At 40.1% G+C, this 21,780-nt stretch overlaps 1 protein-coding gene across 4 annotated transcripts in view; it reads right to left on the reverse strand.

The window, feature by feature from the left end:
• Positions 1-21,780, reverse strand: part of TRIO (trio Rho guanine nucleotide exchange factor) — a 256,719-nt gene that overhangs the window by 88,092 nt on the left and 146,847 nt on the right. For all 4 annotated transcript variants that reach the window (XM_075052205.1, XM_075052204.1, XM_075052206.1 and 1 more), the window contains exons 17-28: positions 21,170-21,361; positions 19,798-19,947; positions 16,829-16,943; positions 12,094-12,209; positions 8,701-8,823; positions 6,609-6,803; positions 6,381-6,496; positions 5,763-5,829; positions 4,874-4,983; positions 3,770-3,839; positions 3,219-3,308; positions 1,182-1,274 (exon numbers count right to left, since the gene is read on the reverse strand). In XM_075052205.1, coding sequence (XP_074908306.1) covers positions 1,182-1,274; positions 3,219-3,308; positions 3,770-3,839; positions 4,874-4,983; positions 5,763-5,829; positions 6,381-6,496; positions 6,609-6,803; positions 8,701-8,823; positions 12,094-12,209; positions 16,829-16,943; positions 19,798-19,947; positions 21,170-21,361 — 1,437 coding nt within the window. The remainder of the gene's footprint in view (positions 1-1,181; positions 1,275-3,218; positions 3,309-3,769; positions 3,840-4,873; positions 4,984-5,762; positions 5,830-6,380; positions 6,497-6,608; positions 6,804-8,700; positions 8,824-12,093; positions 12,210-16,828; positions 16,944-19,797; positions 19,948-21,169; positions 21,362-21,780) is intronic.

The raw sequence follows: 21,780 nt of genomic DNA on the forward strand, positions 1-21,780 counted from the left end.
CCGCTACCATTCAAGTTTCGGGCTCTCCACCCTTCCATGTTTTACATCTCTCATCTTATAGGAGGGGAAAAAAAAAAGAAAAAAAAAAAAAAGAAAAAAAAAAAAAAGAAGAAAACCCAGCAACCACCAAATTAATCCATTTTACTATGCAGCAAAGCCATCTGGCTCTGCAAACACTGGTGAACCCGATCTATCCCATCACTTCAATTATGTAGCGGCTATGGCATATTTAAATTAAAAAAAAAATAATTGTTGGAATAAATACCCCAAAATTTCTGAAACAGCACAGCCTAGAGAATTTCTGTAAGTTACAACTTACAACTTAAGTTGCACCTTTTTGCAAGGGGAGAACAGACAATATGTTCCAGTTAAAAATGACAGACTTGTTTCCATGCAACTTGACCTGAAATAGCCTGCAATGTTTTTCAGAGATTTTAAAAACAACCATCCATGGCAGTTCTCAAGTAAAAAGGGGAGACACAGATCAGTTACAGTACTTTTGTAGGCAGCTATTGCAAAACAAGCAATGCCACCTAACAGAGACCCAGCACAGCTCACGAACACTGCTGCTCAGTCAACAAGACATCTGTCCACTGAGTGAAAGCTCTAACTACAGGTTTCCAAAAGTTTTGTTTATTTTAACAGTTACTATTTACTTGACATTTCCATGCAACGCTACAAGTAACAACTGTTTGTGCAACAGCTGTACAGGTACTCAGTGAGTGTGTGTATATATACACACACATCTACATTAATATATTTTATAAATATTTTATATTATAGTTTTATATAAATAAATCTATAAAATGTATATATTTTACCGTACTTAATACCATAAACATAGCTAATGGCTTGCCAAAATTTGTTGCAGGAGCCATTACAAAAATGTGCCTGTCTATATGGCCATGAATTACTTTTTTGCTCTGGAAATGCAAATTATATTTTCTCAGTAAACATTAGTAGAAAGGTATCTTTTTTGATTTACAGAAGTCTGGGCAAAAAGTTACTTATTTATGCCTTCTTTCATTTTCAATGGTCTCCTAAAAAACACTGCAGTAATATTTGAGGCTGCCTAGGATGCTGTAGTTTCAGAGTGCAGAGTAAAACAGCCCTCCTGATTTCAGCAAGAGCTTTGCCTTCTTCAGAACAGCAGAATCAGATGAAGAACTTTGAATACTGACCTTTAAAAGAAGCTGGTATTTTGTTATCCTTTGGACAGGTTTGATAAGGTAAGAGGAGATAGAGTTGGCCAGTCCATGTCGTTGTTGTATCTCCTACATGAAAAAAGCGAACATTTGAGGACTGTGAGCACCAACACTCAGATACAGACAGCTTTGAGGGCTACGCAATAATATACATGAACTACAAATTCTATTTTAGCAAGGAGAAATAAATAAAAGACAGGATGACAGGATATTCCAGCCACAGAAAATAGTTGTGTTGTGCACCTGCCTGCTCACTTTGTACAAACAAAAGATTATTAGCTCCAAGGGTACCTGTGAAGTGTTTCAACAAACCTAAATACAAATAGCAACGATTAGGGATATCAAACATGTGGCGACAACTTTTTCTTTTTTTTAATTAAAAATCTGTATTTCTTTTGTTACTCGCAAGAGAGAAAAGAAAACAGATTTCAGTGTTCCAGGGAACAGCCAGGACTACCCCAGGAAGGCTGAGGTGAAGGTTTCTTCGCATCACCTGCTAGTATAACTGTTCATGGTCACAGAAAGCATCTTGTCCCACAAGGGGGAGCACGAAATAACATTTTCTAACGAAAGGAAAGAGGTTACCGATCACTTCAAAACAAAACGGCCACTTAAAAACAAAAAAAAAGAATGCTGTCCACAAAGCTAAAGGAGGAAAATAGAATTAGATGATAGGTAGATGGGATAACTACAGATTTCAAGTACTGATCGTGGTTGAACTTCACGGCCAGTGTTTGCCATTTATCACAGCATGGGATAGATTTTTAACCACGTAGTTTCAAACAGCAAGCTATGCACCGCAGCTACAGGCTTTCTAACCATGATTATGGTATCAGAAATTCCCAAGACGGGATACACATGGCTTTTTCACATGTTCCAGTGGTGGCATCAATGGAAGCTCTTGAAGTTACCTGTGCACAGAATTAGGTCTTCACACTTCTAATCCACCTCAGGTGGATTAGGGGATGGAGAGCTCTGGATACACTGGTAAAACAGAGGGAGCAAAGGGTGCTCCTTTGGAGGTGGCAGCAAGAACTTACTTTAACATAGTTTTAGCAGAGCCCTTTGTCATTTTTTAAAATAGTATTTACTAAATTTTTCTTTGATTTTTTGTTTTTTTGGTCATATCTGCCTGATTTCCTGTAACTTACCTGCTCCTCTTAAAACACTGAAAACTTAACAGAGGCTTCACAGAAAGGCTTTACCTCACAGTATTTAGAATCCCCATCTCCTCAGTGATAGACTTTTGAAATTAACCCCAAGAACTTCAGGGATTTTTTGTTTGTTTTTCATTACGTCCTTCCCTCTACTTCTACAAACAATTCTAAAAAAAAATCTGTAGTGTCATTACACAGCTAGTGGCTCAGCACAGTGCAGAACGAAACAAAAAGGGGTAGAGAGCACTCTAATTGAATCATCTGTAAATACATGTTTGACCAAAACTCATTCAGCGTGGCCAAAATTCCGCCCTAAAGCCTCTAACAGCTGCTACATTTTGGTCCTTTCTTAAGTGGAATATTACACATAGACCAAGTAACCTTGGGACTGAATAAGCAAGGTGGTTGGTTTAGCAGCTCTGAACAACGGCAGTCAACTGAATTACCACTACATACAATTACCATTTAAAGGTGCTCCCAAAATTTAACAAAGACTTCCATCTTTATGACATACAATGCAAACTAAGCACATCAAAATTCTAAGATTTGAAGAATGTGCTTGTGAGAGCTGAAGATTCATGTCTCAGTTGTTACTGCCAGAACCTGCTTCCAGTTCTGAACTGCTCTGATATGTGACTGTGACTTTTTACATTTGATTTGACAGGTTTATGAGACCAGCTGAGCAATATAAGTTAACTATGTGAGATATAGGATTGATTTTCTTAAGCTGACACTGAATTGCAGCATTAGTACCAGGAAACTTGCATTTTCTTAAGAAATTAGGCACTCAGCATAACTGCAAGTATATGATTCAAACTGCCAAGGCATACTTTAAAGATGGACACAAAGTACTTACATCAAAGTATGCTCCTGCATGTTCTAGTATCAGCTGGGTAGAATCTGGCTTATTTTTACAGTAAGTAACGTACATTTGGAATTTGTCTGCCTGCAGAAAGAAATGCAAATTTACACAGGTTACCAGAAAGCATCATCTCTGTCTCAAAGTTTTTACACAGTTACCAGAAAACATATCTTCTCTCTCAAGAAATTGAACTATGCAGAATTATTTTCCCATTCGAATAGGCAGCATAAGAAAATACATCAGGCAAGTAAGACTGAAAACAATAGCAATGCATGCAGAAGTCGATTATTTATAGCTAAGACAAAGATACCAAACCCGAATGCAGGTTTAGGCAACTAGCATAAACTTCAAGGGCAGCTAAGCATTAGCATCTGACAGCAGTGCCTTAATTTTTTTCTTCCCCCAGTTAAAGATACATACACTGTTACTCAAGTTTGAAGGAAGAGGTACTTTTACAAATTAAAAAGGGACCTGAGAGCAAGAATCCATCCATTCATGCTTCCTATCTCCCTTGTTACTTCTAAATGTAAGTCTGACTTCATTACCCAAGTAACGAAGCAATGTCCAACATCTTCCGGTAACTGTTCATATTTTTCCAGCTCCTTCAGGAATATGCTATGGGTAGAAAAGAAACAAATAGTACAAGGCACGTGAAACATTTCCATTAGAGCAGCTGATATTGATCTACTGTCTGTGAATAAAAGCTATTAGAAAACTTGCTGTAATTCATACCAACAGCATGAATTAAAAAAATAAAGAGAACAGGAATAGATAAAAATGTGTAATAACAGAACTAATATAAAATGTAATTCAATACAAATTCTGATGTGAAGATCAGAAATTGATCCAGCAGACATGCAGTTAACACATAAGAGTACACAAAAATTTAATAACTGCTGTTGTTCTTCAAGAAGCTTTCCTACTGTTTCAGTTTCAAGAAAAGCTTAGCCTTCATCTCAAGAGAAAACAAAGGCGACTTGCTTTTTGGATGCTCAGGTTAACAGAAAGCACACAAATGACTGTAAAATCAGGTTCTGGAATATGGCAGGTATATTTTATTACTCAACCCAATAAAAACACCAATGAATTAACAAAGAGGGAAGATTCAGAGCAAGACTTCTGTACACAGATCTGCCTACGAACCATTCCCAGTATGAAGAAACATAGTGGACAAGCCTCTTTCATGCTCCGTACTCAAGTAAATGTAACAATGGTGGGGCACCTCCACAGAAGCTTCTAAGAGCCCTACTCTTTCCCACTAGCAGTCACACATGGAAATCAGGAATGAGGGTTCCGGAGGAATGAGAGAGTCTTAAATTGATGTTTGTGCTATATCTGTATTCTGTTGAGTTCAGTGGTTTCCATCGCTTTAGAGCAACTGGAAAACCTACAGCAAAATTTTAATGTATTTAAATAATTTCTTAAAAGCTGAAAGATGTCCGAGGCTGAAAAAGACAGTTTCTAACAGTGTACCTACCTGGCTGCAGAAAAGCAATAACCAAAACAATTTAGCAATGTGAGAAGAAATCCTTTAGATTTTTTTATGGAAAAGCGTCCATTATTCATATGCACAATATTTTCATTAGGAAATCCCTCAGGTCATCATCTGGAGTTAGCAGTAATATGGAAATGGAAGATAAGTCACTCACTTATTGTGGAACTCATAGATTTCCTGCATGTTTCCAAAGATAATGTGTTCTTTGTTTACAATACCAGGTGGGATCTCCTCGACTCCGCTTGTCATTTCCCATAGATATGTCTGCCCAGAACAAAAAAGATGCATGAAAAGTCATGATAAACTCTGAACAGAAGCACCCAGGTATCTGTAAGCATGCATTCCTGGAGAGAAATCAGGGAAAGATCACGCAGCATCATCATCTCCAATTGTGACAGTACCTGTTGTGTCAAATATACCTTGTGATTTTGACAATAAAAATCCAAGTTCTAAAAGTGACAATTTAACAGTGTCCCTGAGACTTCACAATTTAAAATGCCTAGTGTTCTTGACAACCTCTAATGCTTCAGGATATTCCTTATCAAGGTCATGTCTGCAGTCTAGAAGTTCATGCTTTGTGCAACAGCTAACACTGAACATGACTTGCTTCAGCGTAACAATTACTGGGCACTTTTCCATGGAATCTCTTTGAATTTCTATTCAAAAAGTCAGCTAGTAGCAGAACATGTGATACAGATAATAAGAGAATTAACACAAGCTCTTCTCTACTGCCAGCAAAGCAAGTAAAGTAAACCCCTCCTTTTTCCCTCCCCTCTCTAAAACAAAAGACCCCACACATTTATGAATTGGGAAAGGAGCACATGCTGAAACTCAGTACTGACAAAAGCAAAACATAGAGGATGAATTCCGAAGTGGCTGTTATCAGATGTAATTCTAAGTTTCTTCTTAAAAGCAGAAAAGATACTTAATTTGGTTCTATGACTGCAAACCATTCATGCTCGGCTGTTAAAGCCAGAAAGAAACAGAAAGCAATGGATTGAATTCTGTCTTCAAAGATTAGTGAAAAAAAAAAGAAAACTTACATCCATGCATTCCCGGAGGTCTCTTACGTAAGCCTTTTCTGTCTGAATTAGCTCAGCCATAATGAACCTTAGGTGACAACAGAAAGAATAATCAAATCTCAGTCTGCTAGATCATTATGAATGCATAATAACCAGAATGCATCTTTTTCCTCATCAGCTTTTGCTTTTTCCACTGCTGCAAGAAAAATCTGAGAACTGAAACGTGAAGAGACACAACAGATGAAGGAAACGTAAAAGGTAACATCCCTCCATTACTAACCAGTGCAAAAAGAAACAAGGAAGGAGATGCAATTTTTTCTCAAATGCTTTTCACTTGCTACAGTCATTTAACTGTTGTCCTCCCTCCTCCCCTTACCCATTTACTTCACATCATTTCTAAAAAGAAGAAAAGCATGTTAAAAGAAGTCTAACATAGCTTTGAAAGTTTAAGATTCTGACATGCTAGAATTATCTGTGAGAACGAGCATGTGAATAAATGGCAACAGGACCTATTGAGTAATATCACCCTTTTTTTACCATTTATCCAATTTCCAAGCTGCCAGACAAGCCATGACAGTTGTTTCATTATCAGGATTGATTTATGCATTCTTATTGATTAAAAAGAAATAAACTTATTACTCTTTCCTGCGGGCAGACTTTCGTTTTTCTTCATTAAGCTCATGAGCAGCATCGCGCAGTTTCACCTCTGACCCAGGGACACTGGCTGGGATTATATCCAGCTGCAAGCTTTTGCTCTTTATTAAAGAAAGGAAGAATTGATTAAGGAAGGAGACCGGAGAAAACGATAGCTAAAATCAAATGCAAGCAAAGCTTGTTTGTCTGTCATCACACTCAAATTTCTCTTACCGATTTATTGGAATCGGAGGAAATACCCAGCGCTTTCTCTAAAGAGGTCCTGTATTTCTCCATGCGCAGGGAAAAGTCTCTGTACCTCTTATCCACTGCTGTGACACATTTTTTAATCTCTGTTGCATGAGCATGCCCTTTTTCACAAAAGCCATCAGCCAGCTGTATCAACAACTTCACCCTCTCTTTGGTTTGCTATGAAAACAGGAAAATATCGAACAGTTACCAGCTCTACCTGTCATGAAGGGGGTCATTTTGCTTAACCTGCTCCTAAGTGCATTTGGAGAAGCCATCAAAGGAGCTAGCTTCCTCCGCTCTCTTCCCAGAACTCCTTTAAACAGATACCTTTTTCCTAATAAAAATAGCATAAAATGAATATAGGTTTCCTAGTGTTTTATTATTACATGACTAGAAGCAAGTGATTTTTTTTTTTTCTTTCAGAAATGTGCTCCATAGCTAACGCAGAGATGAAATTCTGCTAGGCAAGCTGAAAAGAGCATGGGTATTCTCCTCGCTTCAATACAAAGGGGGTTTGATGTCAAAGAGGATATTTTCTTTATTACCACTGAAGCCCTGGTATTGGACCTGGCCCACAGTCTCAAAGATCTACCAACGTGTAGACATCACTGAAGTGCTGAGATGGAGATAAGTCTTCTTACATGCTTTACACTTTAATGAATTAAGACTATATTCTTTAGGTCTTTTTTATATTATGTTTTGTTGTCATACAGTTGTTTGAGAGAAACTAAGAGAGCAAGTAGCCACCACCAAATCTGTAACTACGTGCTTTTCCCAATTAACAAGCTGCCCAAGACTATGCACTTTCATGTATATCATAAATCATCCACACTGGAAGAGTTTACACCTCCACTTCTTTCTCTCTCTGATACCATGTCAGAGCAAAGTGTGCTGTCAGGGCTCTTGGTAACAGGGAGTTAAGCAAAACAGTCAATAAAAACTTGACTCTTATGTCAGTTGGAAAATAAACAGTGTTTGTCCTTTTTTTTTTTTTAAATTCTTTTTCTTTCCTGATGGTTCCTCATCTGAGCAGTTCTTGTCACTACGGAATTAGCAAGGGCTAATGCATCCTCCCGACAGGTACCGAAACGCCAAGGGAGTGGCACTAACAACATCCTTTCAGAAGGGGCACCCACGTCATCTGCTGACTGGGAGGAAACAAGGCGGGCAGCGGTGCTCTGCATGCTGGAAGGCATCCAGCAGAACAAAGGCTGGAACAAAACTCGGAAGAAAATCCCGGTTTGAAAAGCAAAAGTGATCTCTGTTCTTTCTGGGTGTTTTTTTTTTTTTCCTCCCTTCCCACATGTCCCATGGTCAACTCCATCCCCATGACTCTTCTCTTCTGAGGTGGTCTTTCAGACAAACAAACTCTTGCTTACTGTCTCGGGCTCTGTTATTTCTCTACGAAGACTAGAGAGCCAAGAGGTGGAAACAGGTTTGAACAGGTGACAAAACAAAACACAGAGACGAACAAGGCTACATAAGCTCAGGTACTTCAGTCACGCACTAGTTGCCTGTCTTTCACATGCAAAAACTGGTAAGCCTCACAACTGACATCTGCATCTCTGTATAGGCCTCCAGAGATCTAGAAAAACATAATGCCGCCATGGCTCAAAAAGGTACAGCAGAATCACAGAATACTTTAAGAAAAATCAGTAACCTAACAAGTAAAGCTTTGATTTTTCTACTGTTTTCTAATTAAATCACAGATAAATAATATTATGCCTTGTTGTATTTTATATCCTAAATGAACATGCAGTAATCCACAGACATGAGGATATGAAAGCAAAAATTGAAGGCCCTGCATGGTTTGTAGGTTTTTAAAAAAATATTTTAAAGCTATCTCACTATGATTCTGTCATGAGAAATCAACAACACATAGGACTGATGAAGCTCCAGTAACAGTGATTATCTTCTGATTATCTTTTGGTTTATTCTGTTCCCAGCAGAAATACAGAGAGAAAGCCACTGCAAGTAAACAAATCTTGAGGTTTTTTGGGGGGGACGGGGCGGGGGGGAATTTGAGTTGTTTGGGGTTTTTTTAATCTTACATAATTTTATTTATTTATTTTACCTTTGCTGTGATCTGAAATTCTTCATGTTCTTTTAACAGCTCTTGAGTGTGCTGGATGCTGGAGCCAGTGGAAGTATGTGTGGATAAATAAAACTCTCCATTATCATGAATCCATTCCAGAGCCTAAATAAAGCAACAATGAAGGAAAATGAAGAGAGAAGGCAACGTACTTTTGCCAGTAGAAACCATCTGTAAACAGTATTTCACAAACACAGATTGGCCACAGGTAAATGTTACTCTATGTCACTTGTGGCAATCATCTAATACCTCTACAATATCCAACAGTTTGTAACTCTGAAATAATTCACTTAGTCTGTTAAGCAATGCTTAAAGAATTAAACAACTGACACATGAATCCGAACACTTCAGGGAAATCCACTACTTCAGGACTATAGCAGTCCACTATTAAAAGGTTCTAACTGACTACGTCTACATACTCCCCAACTGAGCAAAAAAAAAAAAAAAAAAAAAAAAAAAAAAATCACTTTTTTGGTGCAACACAGGACAGCTGTACTCAGAAACATGCATTTTCCAACTTGTAAAAATGTATGTAAGACTGCCAAATGTGTAGGCTAAAATTTCCAAGCGTATAAGATATAACTATCATTTCACTCTTTAGTTGACATGTATTCCAGCCTCACAAAGCATGGTCTGTAGTTACATGTACTCCGAGAAATTAAAGCTGCAGCAGAGGAGGAATGGCGAGATGTATCAGTTAGACCACTTAATGTATATATAGGTAGTAAAAGACAAGAACTAAGAACTGCAAACTAAAATTGTTTCCCTTCCACGTCCTGGCACCTTACTCTCTCACTATTATGAACCAGGCAGATCCATGTTATTATCTATGTCCTACCCACATTAACATTTGCTGCCCTTTTAAGCATAACTCAGTGGTTGCGAGGAATCCTGCTCTCTGGCTACTGGAAAAGAAGAGAGTCCTCTCAAACTGCTGCATAACAGTAAAAATAACATAACGGAAGACTGACATTATCAAGTTATTTTGCAGCTCTAATACAGGCTACTACAGCAGTATGCAGAGGCACATGAACTACAAAACTTCTTGGTTCTGATAAAGCCAATATCAGATATTAAGAGAGTTTAATACAGCCTGCTTAGAACTATTTTGTTACTAAATACATGTGTATCTTCTGTGTCTTCAGTAAATACATACAGCACTAGACAAAAATGTAATACCCCAAGCGAAAAAGTAGTAGATTGCTAGTGGGTCCTCATTCTTACTTTTACCTCTGATACTTTCAGTTTGCGCTATTATCTATCCCCATTACCACGAACAGGAAAAGTTTTATCTTGGTGGACAGTAGATACGTATTTTTCAAGAGCATAACCTTACACTGCATCAGAAAGGGCAAGGTCTGTATTGTAATTCCGCCAACAGTTTAAGCTCATCAAGGCTGTAACTGAACAACTTTGGTTCTCTTCCTTCCACTTAGGATGCTTTTGTCTCTTGGTACAAAAACTAAAGTGAGTAGAAAGCCGTCAAAATTCAACACTGAATGTGAAGGCTAGGATGCCATTTACCTAGTGACATACAAGTGCAGATGCAAGCCTGATGAGATGGGGGTGTACTTTTCAAGTGTCACTGATGGAAAAAACACAACAACTCTTGGACTACTGTCAAGAAAAAGGACATTTCAACCAACCACCTGTATGATACCCCATGTCATTCTAATGTCAATCTTTGTAAATGAAGACTGATATGGACAAGAAGCATGGCTATCACTGACATTACAAACAACATTTATTTTGATACTTCTCATTTTTAACATCCACCTTTTTTTGGTGGGTTTATTACACAATGCTGGAATGAATGATAAACAAAAAAACCTCTCCCTTCCCAAATGTTGCCCTTTCGTAACTTTTTGGCAGCTCTCTAGAGCCACAATATGATAGAAAGTTCATCTCCGTGTTAATTCCTACAGTTTAGATCAGCTGTCATTTCACGTGAGGATCAGGATTGTACGTTGGAGACACATATCACCGTACAAGAACTGGAGAAATCAATTTAACGATTAGGTGAGCCCTTAACTCTGGAACGATTTAAGAGTCTACCATTGCCCTCGCAAACTACTATGGTATCTGCTCCCATCGCAGGGCACCAAGTTCTGAAAGCACAAAGCATGGGTCCTTCCATTTTCTAAACAAAAATCTAACTGAAGACAGCAACATTTGCATTTTTTGGCTAATCAGTGTGGAGTCCATATATGGTTTGGTTTGCTTTTTGATGACTGAACTGGTGATTGCTGAAAAATGGGATTTACAATGAAAATGCTGACAGTTCTTTATCTCCAGTGTTTGACTGTTAGTCAGTAATCTCTATACAAAAGCAAGCAGGTCATGTGCTTGGCAGAGGTTGGAGTTAAGGTTATTCAAAAGTGGGGGGGAGGGGGGCAGGGAAGGGGTGGTGGTGGTGTTTTAAAGAGGTATTAATCTTTAACTTCACCCCAAGATTTATATTGCATTACATTCTTTGTGAAAGCATGAAAGACAGACTGTAGAAATCTTTCAAGAGACCAAAACAGACCACTAGTATTTAAGCCTCTGTCTACACTGGCTGTCAGAAAGAAATAAAAAATTACTTTTTTGAGGCCTTTAAAGTAGATCTAACTATATTTCACACTATGGGTGTTGTGTCATTCTCTGTAGAACAGGAACAGATAGCTTCCTTTCTTTGTCCTATATCCATTAAAAAAAAAAAAAAAAAAGTAGGAAAAAACCAATGCAGATCATTCCAGTTACTAATTCTGCCTTGGAACCCCTTACTTATTTTTATGGCTTGTGTTTTGATTAGCGAGGGGGATTTTTTTTGTGTGTGGTAGTTACTTAATAGTTCTTTCCAGACTGATAAATTCAACAAAATACAAAGAGGTGGATCTACCATGCAAGAAACCACAAAACGAAGTACACGCAGAATTGCAAACCCAAAGCCATTCAGTTATTATTGTTTAATGAGTTATCCAACTTGTCATTTTTCTAGAACTGCCAATCAACTTAATTAGATGTTCCCCCCCCATCTGAGAAAAATGTTGCTGCCGATTATTTCCCCAGTCAAATTAGGCGTGTGAGTAAAAGTTAACAAGCGTAACAATTTGTCAAACACAAGCTTGCAGAAATGAGATTCGCCAGTACAGATCAAGCTGGCAGAAGCAAAACACTACCTTTAAGTTACAGCACTACAGACACCCTGCCTCTATGGATTAAGTTGTTCTGTATTAAAGGGAAAGCAAGTTATTTCACTTACTTTCTATTTTAATCATTGATCTCTCAGCCATGTGAAATACTGAAGTTGATGGCAAATCTGTTATTGTGGGACAAGACAGTGTATGTCAAGCCTCAATCACAGTGAAGAGGATTTTTATATAAAAACCTCACCTGTTTGGCACTTCTTTCAAACACCACATACTGTTGGCATTGATCAAGACGTCTTTTACGCATGGTCCAATAATGCAGCACACGGTTCTCCCTCTGGAAGAGTTCATTCAAGATATCTGAAGAAATCAAAGTAGTTTCAGCAGAGGTTATGACAACCAATTTTGAAATATCACGTTAAAATCAGCAGAATAAACTGCTTTGTATTGTAGAATTTACAATACACTTACTCTTTCTGTTATGCTTTGTTTTGCTCTTTTCCCTGATATTTATGAAACACAATGTTCTTTTTTCATTATTATTTACAGAAATGTTGGCTAAAGAAACTAGAGATGCAGTTAAAACTTACTACTGACACCTTTTTTCCGTCAAATATTTTTCATAGGGGGACTGCCACTGCTTATAAGAGAATTGAAAATGTAGCCTGATAAATATGGTTCTTGATGGGGTTTCCTCAGAAAAAATGAGCATGCACAAGTAATCACAACATGCTTAAAATCTCATATTAATCACAACAAAAGTAACTTTTCTGAATATACCAGTCTCCTATAAAATATTTTAATAATTTAATACATATGGACAAATAAACAAACTTAGGTCACTACAAGAACAAATGCAACATAAGCAGATATTAAATGTACAGAAACCCAAGTAATAAAAAAAATACACAATTACTAAGTTTGTAATTCCCCTGCAAAAAAAATAAATAATCAAAACCAACAGCAGTATAATTGAATAAGTAGACTTGTTCAAATACGAGTGTTCATTGAGCTTTGAGAGAATTTCCAGGTAATCAAATAATTAATTCCACAATTTGTTATTCCATTCCTGAGTATCAGAAACTGCCTGCCACTGAGAAGTCGCATCCAAATTCCACCACTAACCTTCAATTCCACATGTCTGGCTTATAAATTCTTCCTGGATAGCAAAGACCTTCTGCTTACAACATGCAGAAGATTTTATCTGAACTCTGCTTCTTTAATGTTTATTGGGGTTTTTTTCTCCAAACAAAGAAATCCTAGCAGTTTTTTGTGAAGCTCACTTTACCCACTTTTCTACTTATACCCACCGCTGGCTATTTTCTGTAATTATAAGTGGAGGCTATCAGGCGCTAAGCCTCTTAAGGCATTCCTCTGCATTCCCCTGTCCCACTGTCCACGTCCACCATGCCTTACATCCCAAAAATTTACATCTCCGAGAACCAGTTTGACAGAGAAGCTCAAATAAAGGGAGCCTGAGGGGAAAAGAGAGCATCTCTCTCTATCAGTGATCTGGGACCCATTACAACCACCCTGAGGATCAGGAAACCTGTCTGCATCGCTGCCAACAGCCTCCTGCTCGGAAGCGCCGTATTCCCACTTGCCACAGAGCGTTGAGATCACCCAGGACTTGTTTTTGGTTGGAATCTGGTCGCTGTAGCCAAGGTTTTCTTCCCACCAGGCAGGCTACCCTCAAATATGCCTCAACTGACTCGTCCCTTAGCCAAGCCATGAGCTGATCTGCTCCGAGCCTCACCTGCTTTCTCCGTTTTATTTCTGCCTTATGCCACCTCCAGAAAGCTTGCTCAGAATCTACGCCAGATTTCAGGGCGGGAGGTGGGACACAGTTACCGTTACACAATGCAATACATTCAACTGGACGCACCATATAAAACGAGACCTCTTGATAGCGACGCAAGAGGGGTAGTTCTGACAAAGAGCAAGCAAGGTGAATTCAGCTAATTGGAACGGCATTTGTTCTGTCAGGACATGATACAGATGGCAAGCCAGTGAGAGATATTTGGCTGGGCACCGTTAATGTTACTGCCATTAATTTCTTGGACTGACTAGGAAGAGAAACAACATTCTAGAAAATACTCGAAGTTATAGAACATCAATATTTAATACTAGGTTTGGATAAACAGCTCTATCGCAAGCCTTCTGAGCTACAGACCCTGTTGTTATTTTCCTTTGATTCCAACATTTGTTAGGATTGTTTCCTAAACTTTCAGCTTATTCTCCAGGCTCGGAGAGCTTTCAGCTGTCTCTGTGCATCCTGCATTCTCTATCAACCTATCCAAAGATATAAGCACCACTAGACAAGTTCCCGCACTGTGTTCAGTCACAGCCTGTACAGCAGAGACAAAGGTAACGAAGAAGCACGCAAAATTAGCAGCAGAAGCAAAGATGAAGATGCTCAGTTTCTGAGCTTACAGCTATCATCACCTACTGGAATCCACCTGCCACAGCACAGCTTTAGGCCACAATTCCTTCCTGAAATTCAGCTTTGGCACTGTGTCTGATACAGTATTTGGATACTCTTAACTGCAGGTCAAGGAAATGATTTACACTGGCATGAAGGGACAGAAGGACACCTCTCAGAGTTCAGTACCACTGTGATTCCTGTTTCCCATGAAGCATGTGCTTAGTTAAACTTTGCCTAGATTAAGACACTGCTTTTCTAGATACCATAATCTGCAGCTGGGAATAAGGATCAAGTATGCCACTGAATGAGGTTTTTGAAAAACATTCAGTAGTTCTGCAGAAACTCAAGGGTTACTCAAGTTTTTAAAGCGTTCATTTATATACTATATACTGATCACAGTCTGACACTTTTTCAAGCATACACCTGAGTATGAGCGTGTCATGGTCCAGCAAAACACATGTAACCTCTATTTCACCAAACTAAAATAAACACCCTATTATTCTTTTTCTCTATCTATTTAGAAATGAGATTATTTTTTTTCCCCTACATGCGTATTTGAACAGGAAGATCAGAGTGAACTTTGAAATCATTTGGTCAGCTACCACCATACCACTGAGACCTAAAAGGAAGGAGTCCTTGCTGGTTTCATCTTGACTCATGTTTAATCCTCAGAAGCATATATTACATGGCTTATAGGGGAAAAAGCGTTAGAGCACATAGCTTATTTTTTTCCTGGTTGGGGATTTTTGTTGCTTTTTTTGCTGCTTTTTAAACATGTATCATTCATCCAGGATCTTAAATGTAAACAGAACATGCATAGCACTATGGTTCTGACATATAATTATTAAGGATATTAGCAGAGACTTTTCTACTCTTCCCTCATCTGAACACATTTACCTTTCTCAGAAGGACTGTTTCTACACAGATTTCAAAACTGAATTTTGAAAAAGTCTTGTCTAATAACCCTAACATTTTTTTCTCTTACACTCAGTAAGTGCAGTAGCTACAACTTCCTGCTTGCTTCTGCTTTGTTCTCTGTGTCTACTACTGAGAGAAGAGTTAAGTGACAAATGTCAGCACCACTTCAGTTATTGATACTGTCAGCATTTGTGTTGAGATTTTGTCTTGTACAGCTCTATAAACATTAATGCCTTGGGGACAGAGGAAAAACAATCTTTTGTCTTAGCTCTACATGCTCAGTTTCAACTGCCACAATCCAAATATTTCCTCAGAGTGAAAAGTATGACCAATACCCTATTATCTTTCCAACAGAAAAAATTCAACACAGGGAGACTTTCAATCTAAGTACTGTCAGATACATGGGTAAGTTTAACAGAAACTGTTTTCCCCTTGTAGTAAAGTGAAGCAGTGAGCATGTTCTTTTCTAATAGAGCCATCAAGTAATTTAGAGTGGAAGTGACCTCTGGAGGCCATCTGTTCCAATCTCCTCCTCAACGCAGGACTAACTCCAAAGTTTTTCAGGGGCTTGTTCAACGGAGTTTTAAAAATTCCCAAGGGCAGAAATCCTACTACCTCTCTGGGCTACCTGCTCTACTCAGTGCTTTCTTGCTCTTGCTGTAACGCTTTCTGCTTATATCCATTCATTTTCCTTGCTGCAACTTTTTCCTCTGGCCTTATTGCCGTGTTGCTCTGAGTTTGGCTCCATCCTCTGCATAACTCCCCTTTGGGTAGCTGCAAACAGCAATTAATTAGACAATCAGACTTCTCCGGTATTGAGTCTGTAACATGGCCCAAGCGTTCAGTCATAGCTTCACAACACGTTGAGCGCAATATGACTGGCAAATAAATTAGTAAAATGCAATATTTATTTTTTAATCTCTGATCTCTTTTCTGCCTACCTCACCCATCAGTTATGCATACCCGATTAATTGCTGTACTTTTGTCCCTGAAAGCCCTACAGATTTCTCGCTCTACTCCATTCCCCACAGCGCATGTTACACTTTAAAGCTGCACTACACTGAATTAATCCTAGCAAAAGCCAAGCCCCATGTAATAGTTCTTTCCTGCCTCACCTCAGCGACTACCTATCTACACATCTAACTTAAACATGATGTCAGTTATCCTATACTTCATGAAGTTCCTTAATACCGATTCAACTATATGAAGGGCCCAAGGGCATCATTCAAAGGATTATCTTGTATCATGCTGGCACTCCCAAGGAACTCACAGAATGCACCATGCTAACACACTGAGTAAGCTTACAGTGATCAGCTCTCATTTGGCTTCAGACCAGACATTATCATGCGGAAGTTTACTATCTTATTTTCTCAACAAAAGCAGCACATCTGAGTCTCAAATTGAAAGAAGATTAGGTGTAAGCAGGAGATAAATAAATTCAAAGCAACTTCATGTGGGTATAAGAGAATTTAATGACTTGCAGCTCCTTCAAAGTGGGCGAGCAACTTAAATTATTTCCTGTTAAGCCTGACAGAACCCTTTCCACTTGGGCAGGCTTCACTCCCCCACCACCACACACACCATAGCACATGATGATCACATTCTTTAGAGAAAAAAAGAACAAGAAACCCCTTACTTTTGACTTGTTGTTCAGGTGCTTTGATGTGTGTCACCATCCCTGGCATGTTTACGCTGTTCCTGTGCAGGTATTTCAGGAAGACATCAGCATTCCTCCGAGCCAGTGTGCAAGCCTAGAGAGTCAGCAGTATTACTTTATTTGAAGACACAAATATACATCCAGAAAGAGATGAAGGACCTTCCTCAACCCCGTTTGTGCCCTTCCCACCCTCTTCAATTTTAGAAAGCATTACTTGTTAAATCCTTCTATAGTAAGCCAACCCAACCATTGAAATAGTTTCCCTAACAAACAGCGGTTAATCCTTACTTATCCGTCAGGGGAAAAAAAAACAAATGCAAAAAACCAAAAAACCCAAACAAAATGCTATCCCTTTTTATCTGAAGATCCTGAAAAGTAATTACCTGCTCTAGAGCATTCAGTATGACTCAGAGCTCAGAGAAGTTTGTTTTGTGTATGTGCCATGTGCCACTTGAAGTTAGTTATTGCGTAAACAGTGCACGTGCTTACATACTCACCCAGATATTCCAAAACATCCACCAGTCCTTTAAACAAAAAGTAAACACTCCACTGAAGTGAAACCAAAAGTGCTAAAATATTAAGACACGCCCTTAAAATATTAAGACAAGGCCTTGAGAGCTTTCAGTCCTCGCCACTGTATTGCCAACACTCAGCTCAGCTGCCACCTTCATCTTAATGTACACCAAGTACTATATATGGGCTGGCTGCCTTATTTTTAATAAGCAGAACATGAAAGGCTACTGTAAAAGGTTAGGTAAAGGCAGCATGGGGTGGTCCAGTAACAAAGTCATTTCTCATATTGTTTTAAAGCAAAGATTGGTAACTCACGTGCCAGCTGCAGAAAGATCTATTTGACAGTATACTTAGAGCTATGCTAATATGTTTTTGATGCCAGTGCCAGTAATAGATGCCCAGAGCCTGTAGAGAGATCACAGGTCAGCAGGAGAGCACCTGAAGAGCAGCACAAAGGAATTCCAGCCACTCTGGCCAGTAAGTCACCTTCATCAGCAACCCAACTTAAATGCCTCTATGCAAACGCAAGTCGCATGGGGAATAAACAAGAGTTAGAGGCGTGCGCATGCCTGCAGGGCTATGATGTTATTGGCATCACGGAGACATGGTGGGATGGCTCCTATGACTGGAACGTTGGAATGGAAGGATATAGGCTCTTTAGGAAGGACAGGGAGGGGAGACAAGGAGGGGGTGTCACCCTCTATGTCAGTGACCAGCTGGACTGCACGGAGGTCCGCCTGGGGATGGATGAGGAGCCAACCAAGAGCTTCTGGGTCAGGATGAAAGGGAGGGCAGGGACAGGTGACATTATGGTGGGGGTCTGCTACGGGCCACCCGAGCAGGAAGACCGAGCAAATGAGGCCCTCTCTCTATAGACAGACAGGAGCAGCCTCACATTCACAAGCCCTGGTCCTCATGGGGGACTACAACCACCCCAGTGTCTGTTGGAGGGACAACACAGTGGGGCATCAGCAATCCAGGAGGTTCCTGGAATGCGTTGATGACAACTTCCTTCTCCAAGTGATAAAGGAGCCAACGAGGAGAGGTGCTATGCTGGACCTTGTTCTCATCAATAAGGAGGGGCTGGTGGGGAACATGAAGCTCAAGGGCAGCCTTGGCTGCAGTGACCGTGAAATGGTGGAGTTCAAGATCCTTAGAGCAGTGAGGAGGGGGCACAGCAAGCTCACTACCCGGGACTTCAAGAGAGCAGACTTTGGCCTCTTCAGGGATCTGCTTGGCAAAGTACCAAGGGATATAACCCTGGAGGGAAGAGGGGCTCAAGAAAGCTGGCTTGAGAGGTGGGCCTGTGCAAACCTTGTTAAGTTCAACAAGGCCAAGTGCAAGGTCCTGCACAGGGGTCAGGGCAATCCCGAGCACAAATACAGGCTGGGCGATGAGTGGATTGAGAGCAGCCCTGCGGAGGAGGACTTGAGGGTTTCGGTTGATGAGAAGCTCAACACGACCCAGCAGTGTGTGCTCACAGCCCAGAAAGCCAACCCTATCCTGGGCTGCATCAAAAGAAGCGTGACCAGCAGGTCAAGGGAGGGGATTCTGCCCCTCTGCTCCGCTCTCATAAGATCCCACCTGCAGTACTGTGCTCTGCTCTGGGGCCGCCAACATAAGAAGGACATGGACCTGTTGGAGCGGGTCCAGAGGAGGCCCACCAAGATGAACAGAGGGCTGGAGCAGCTCTCCTATGAAGACAGGCTGAGAGAGTTGGGGCTGTTCATCCTGGAGAAGAGAAGGCTCCAGAGAGACCGTGTAGCAGCCTTCCAGTACCTAAAGGGGGCCTACAGGGAGGCTGGGGAGGGACTCTTTAACAGGGAGTGTAGTGATAGGACGAGGGGTAACAGTTTTAAACTGAAAGAGGGTAAATTTAGATTAGGTGTAAGGACGAAGTTTTTCCCTGTGAGGGTGGTGAGGCACTGGCCCAGGTTGCCCAGAGAGGCTGTGGCTGCCCCATCCCTGGCAGTGCTCAAGGCCAGGCTGGACGGGGCTTTGAGCAACCTGGTCTGGTGGAAGGTGTCCCTCCCCACCAGCTGAAAGCTGCTCTGATGCACAGGCAGCAATAGCACCATGTGACTGTCACTTCTCTTCCAAAGCAGCAGCCTTTAAGCATTCTTTAGAATGACAGTTGCTCAAAGCAGTGATTTCCAATTCCTCTTCAGTCACAGTGGGAGACCTGACATCTATTGAAGTTCAACAGGAAATATATTTATAAAACTGGCTACAATTTTATGCGCTTGGCAGTATTCTCCTAATCACTGTCACAAGCAGTTAATATGCCACTTCACACATCTTTGCAGTTTGGGACATACCTGTAGCTCTTGAATGGGCATTGCTGCTTTCCACATACATTTTAGCACTGTAAGACTGAGCATTTGACTGCATGCTTTCCAAGACACAGAAGACCACAAAAAAATGGCAAACCTTACCTTTAGGAACGCCTCCTTCTGTTCCAGGTGTTTGCTTATCATGGGAGTAACGTGATCTGTTTCAGAGTTGGGACCCAGTTTGTCTGCTCCCCCACACCAGTCTTCTTCTCGCTTGTATTCTTGCTCCAGGCTTTCCAGCACACTGCACACCTATCAAGAAAAAGGAATCCAACTCGAATGTAATTCAGTAAGACAAATATTCAAAATTCAAGCCAAAAAACCCAGAAAACCAGTCTACCCCTTACATATACCTTACCATATACCTCAGAAGACATGTTTTGATTGGGACTTAAGAGAAGGCAACAAACTTTGGCTGTAGGTTTGAAAGCACTGGCCTGCTCACGTGGACTTGCTCAGAAGGCTATCCCTAAAGTTGCTCATCTTTCTCTGCCTCTGTGACTGCATAGTTCAGGATGGGTTCAAGATATGATGGCAGAAGCAGCAACCCTGCCAACCTTCCCCCTAACTGTTCTGTGGACAAGTAGGATGAAGCTGATTTTTCTCTGACTCCCACACAAAAAACAGAATTAGCCATCTGAAGTTCTTCTATTAAAACCTCTGTGTAACTTTTTTATGGTTTAAGCAAAACCTCTTGAAACAAACAGAAATCCAACTAAGCACAGTGTATTTCATCTTGGAAATGTTTTCCAAGACTTTTCTCAACGAAAAATAAGAATCTGAGGAATATTAAAGGGGCGAGTGATAGAAGAGGCAGATGAAAATTTCAGTCTTCGCCAATAATCACTGCACTTTGGTAATGAACTTTCTTTGAAGTTTGTTAATTGAAGCAAGTGTAGCCACACCAATTAGACTGTAATCTCTTAGCAGTTAGTACAATTTGTCTATTATTCCTTTATCATATAGCATGGTTTAGGTTGGAAGGGACCTTTAAAGATCATCTATAGTCCAAACCACCACCATGGCCAGGAACATCTCTCACTAGATCAGGTTGGTAAAAGCCTCATCCAGCCTGACTTTGAGTATTTCCATGAATGGGGCGTCCACAACTTCTCTGGGCGACCTCTTCCAGTGTCCTACCACCCTCATCGTAAAAAATTTCTTCCTTACACCCAACCTAAATCTACCTCCTTTCAGTGTACAACCATCGCCCCTTGTCTTGTCACTACAGGCCTTGGTAAAAAGTCTTTGTCTTATAAGACCTGTTTATAGACTGAAAGGCTGCAACACATGGTTTCTCTTTCTAAAGCAGCTGGTAAGAGGATTTGCCCTTTGCATTTTTTTGTATAACTGCAGTTGTTATCAAATTAGTAAATATAACCAAACCTAGTCAACCATTATTTTAGGTAATGCTGTTTAATACCACACTGAAGAATTAACCACGGCAGACACAGATCACGTAGCACTTCTTTACCTGTTCAGAAGTTTTATAGAAGGCAACAGAGGCATTCACAAGCTTGAGACGGTCCTCCATCTTCAGCATCAGTTGTTGCCAGTGGGAAGCAACCTTCTCTGCACACTCCCGGATCATATCCATATCATAGTGATTAGCCTGCAGCATTGCCTCTGCCTTCTGCTGAACCTGCAGGGCACTTTGATGTGTTTTCTGACAAAAGGTGAAAATTCAGGAGTTCAGTGGAGAACTTCAGTTCATTTTCTTGAAGACCTCAAAGGCTCATATTTCCACCGTATCAGTGACACTTCTACACACATGCACAAACGCCCATCAGATAAAAATAACTGTCTAATATTAGTCACTGCATGACTTCACTATGCAAATACAAAGGAAATAAATCCTGTAGAGATTTACCATCAAATCAACAATGACTAGCAGTTTGTAAGCAATAGCCACTGTCTAGCATTAAGGCACACATGGCATATCTATGTTGCAGTACACTTTGTTATAATTATGAATTTCAGGTTGATTTTCTTTCCCTTCATAGTGAGGCAAAAGAAGATGGAAAGAATGTATCTCATTTTGGCTTGATTGTTATTACTATCCTCACAGCTTTACTGCAGTCTTTT

This window comes from Buteo buteo, chromosome 20, assembly GCF_964188355.1.
Source record: "Buteo buteo chromosome 20, bButBut1.hap1.1, whole genome shotgun sequence".
Classification (NCBI taxonomy): Eukaryota; Metazoa; Chordata; class Aves; order Accipitriformes; family Accipitridae; genus Buteo; species Buteo buteo.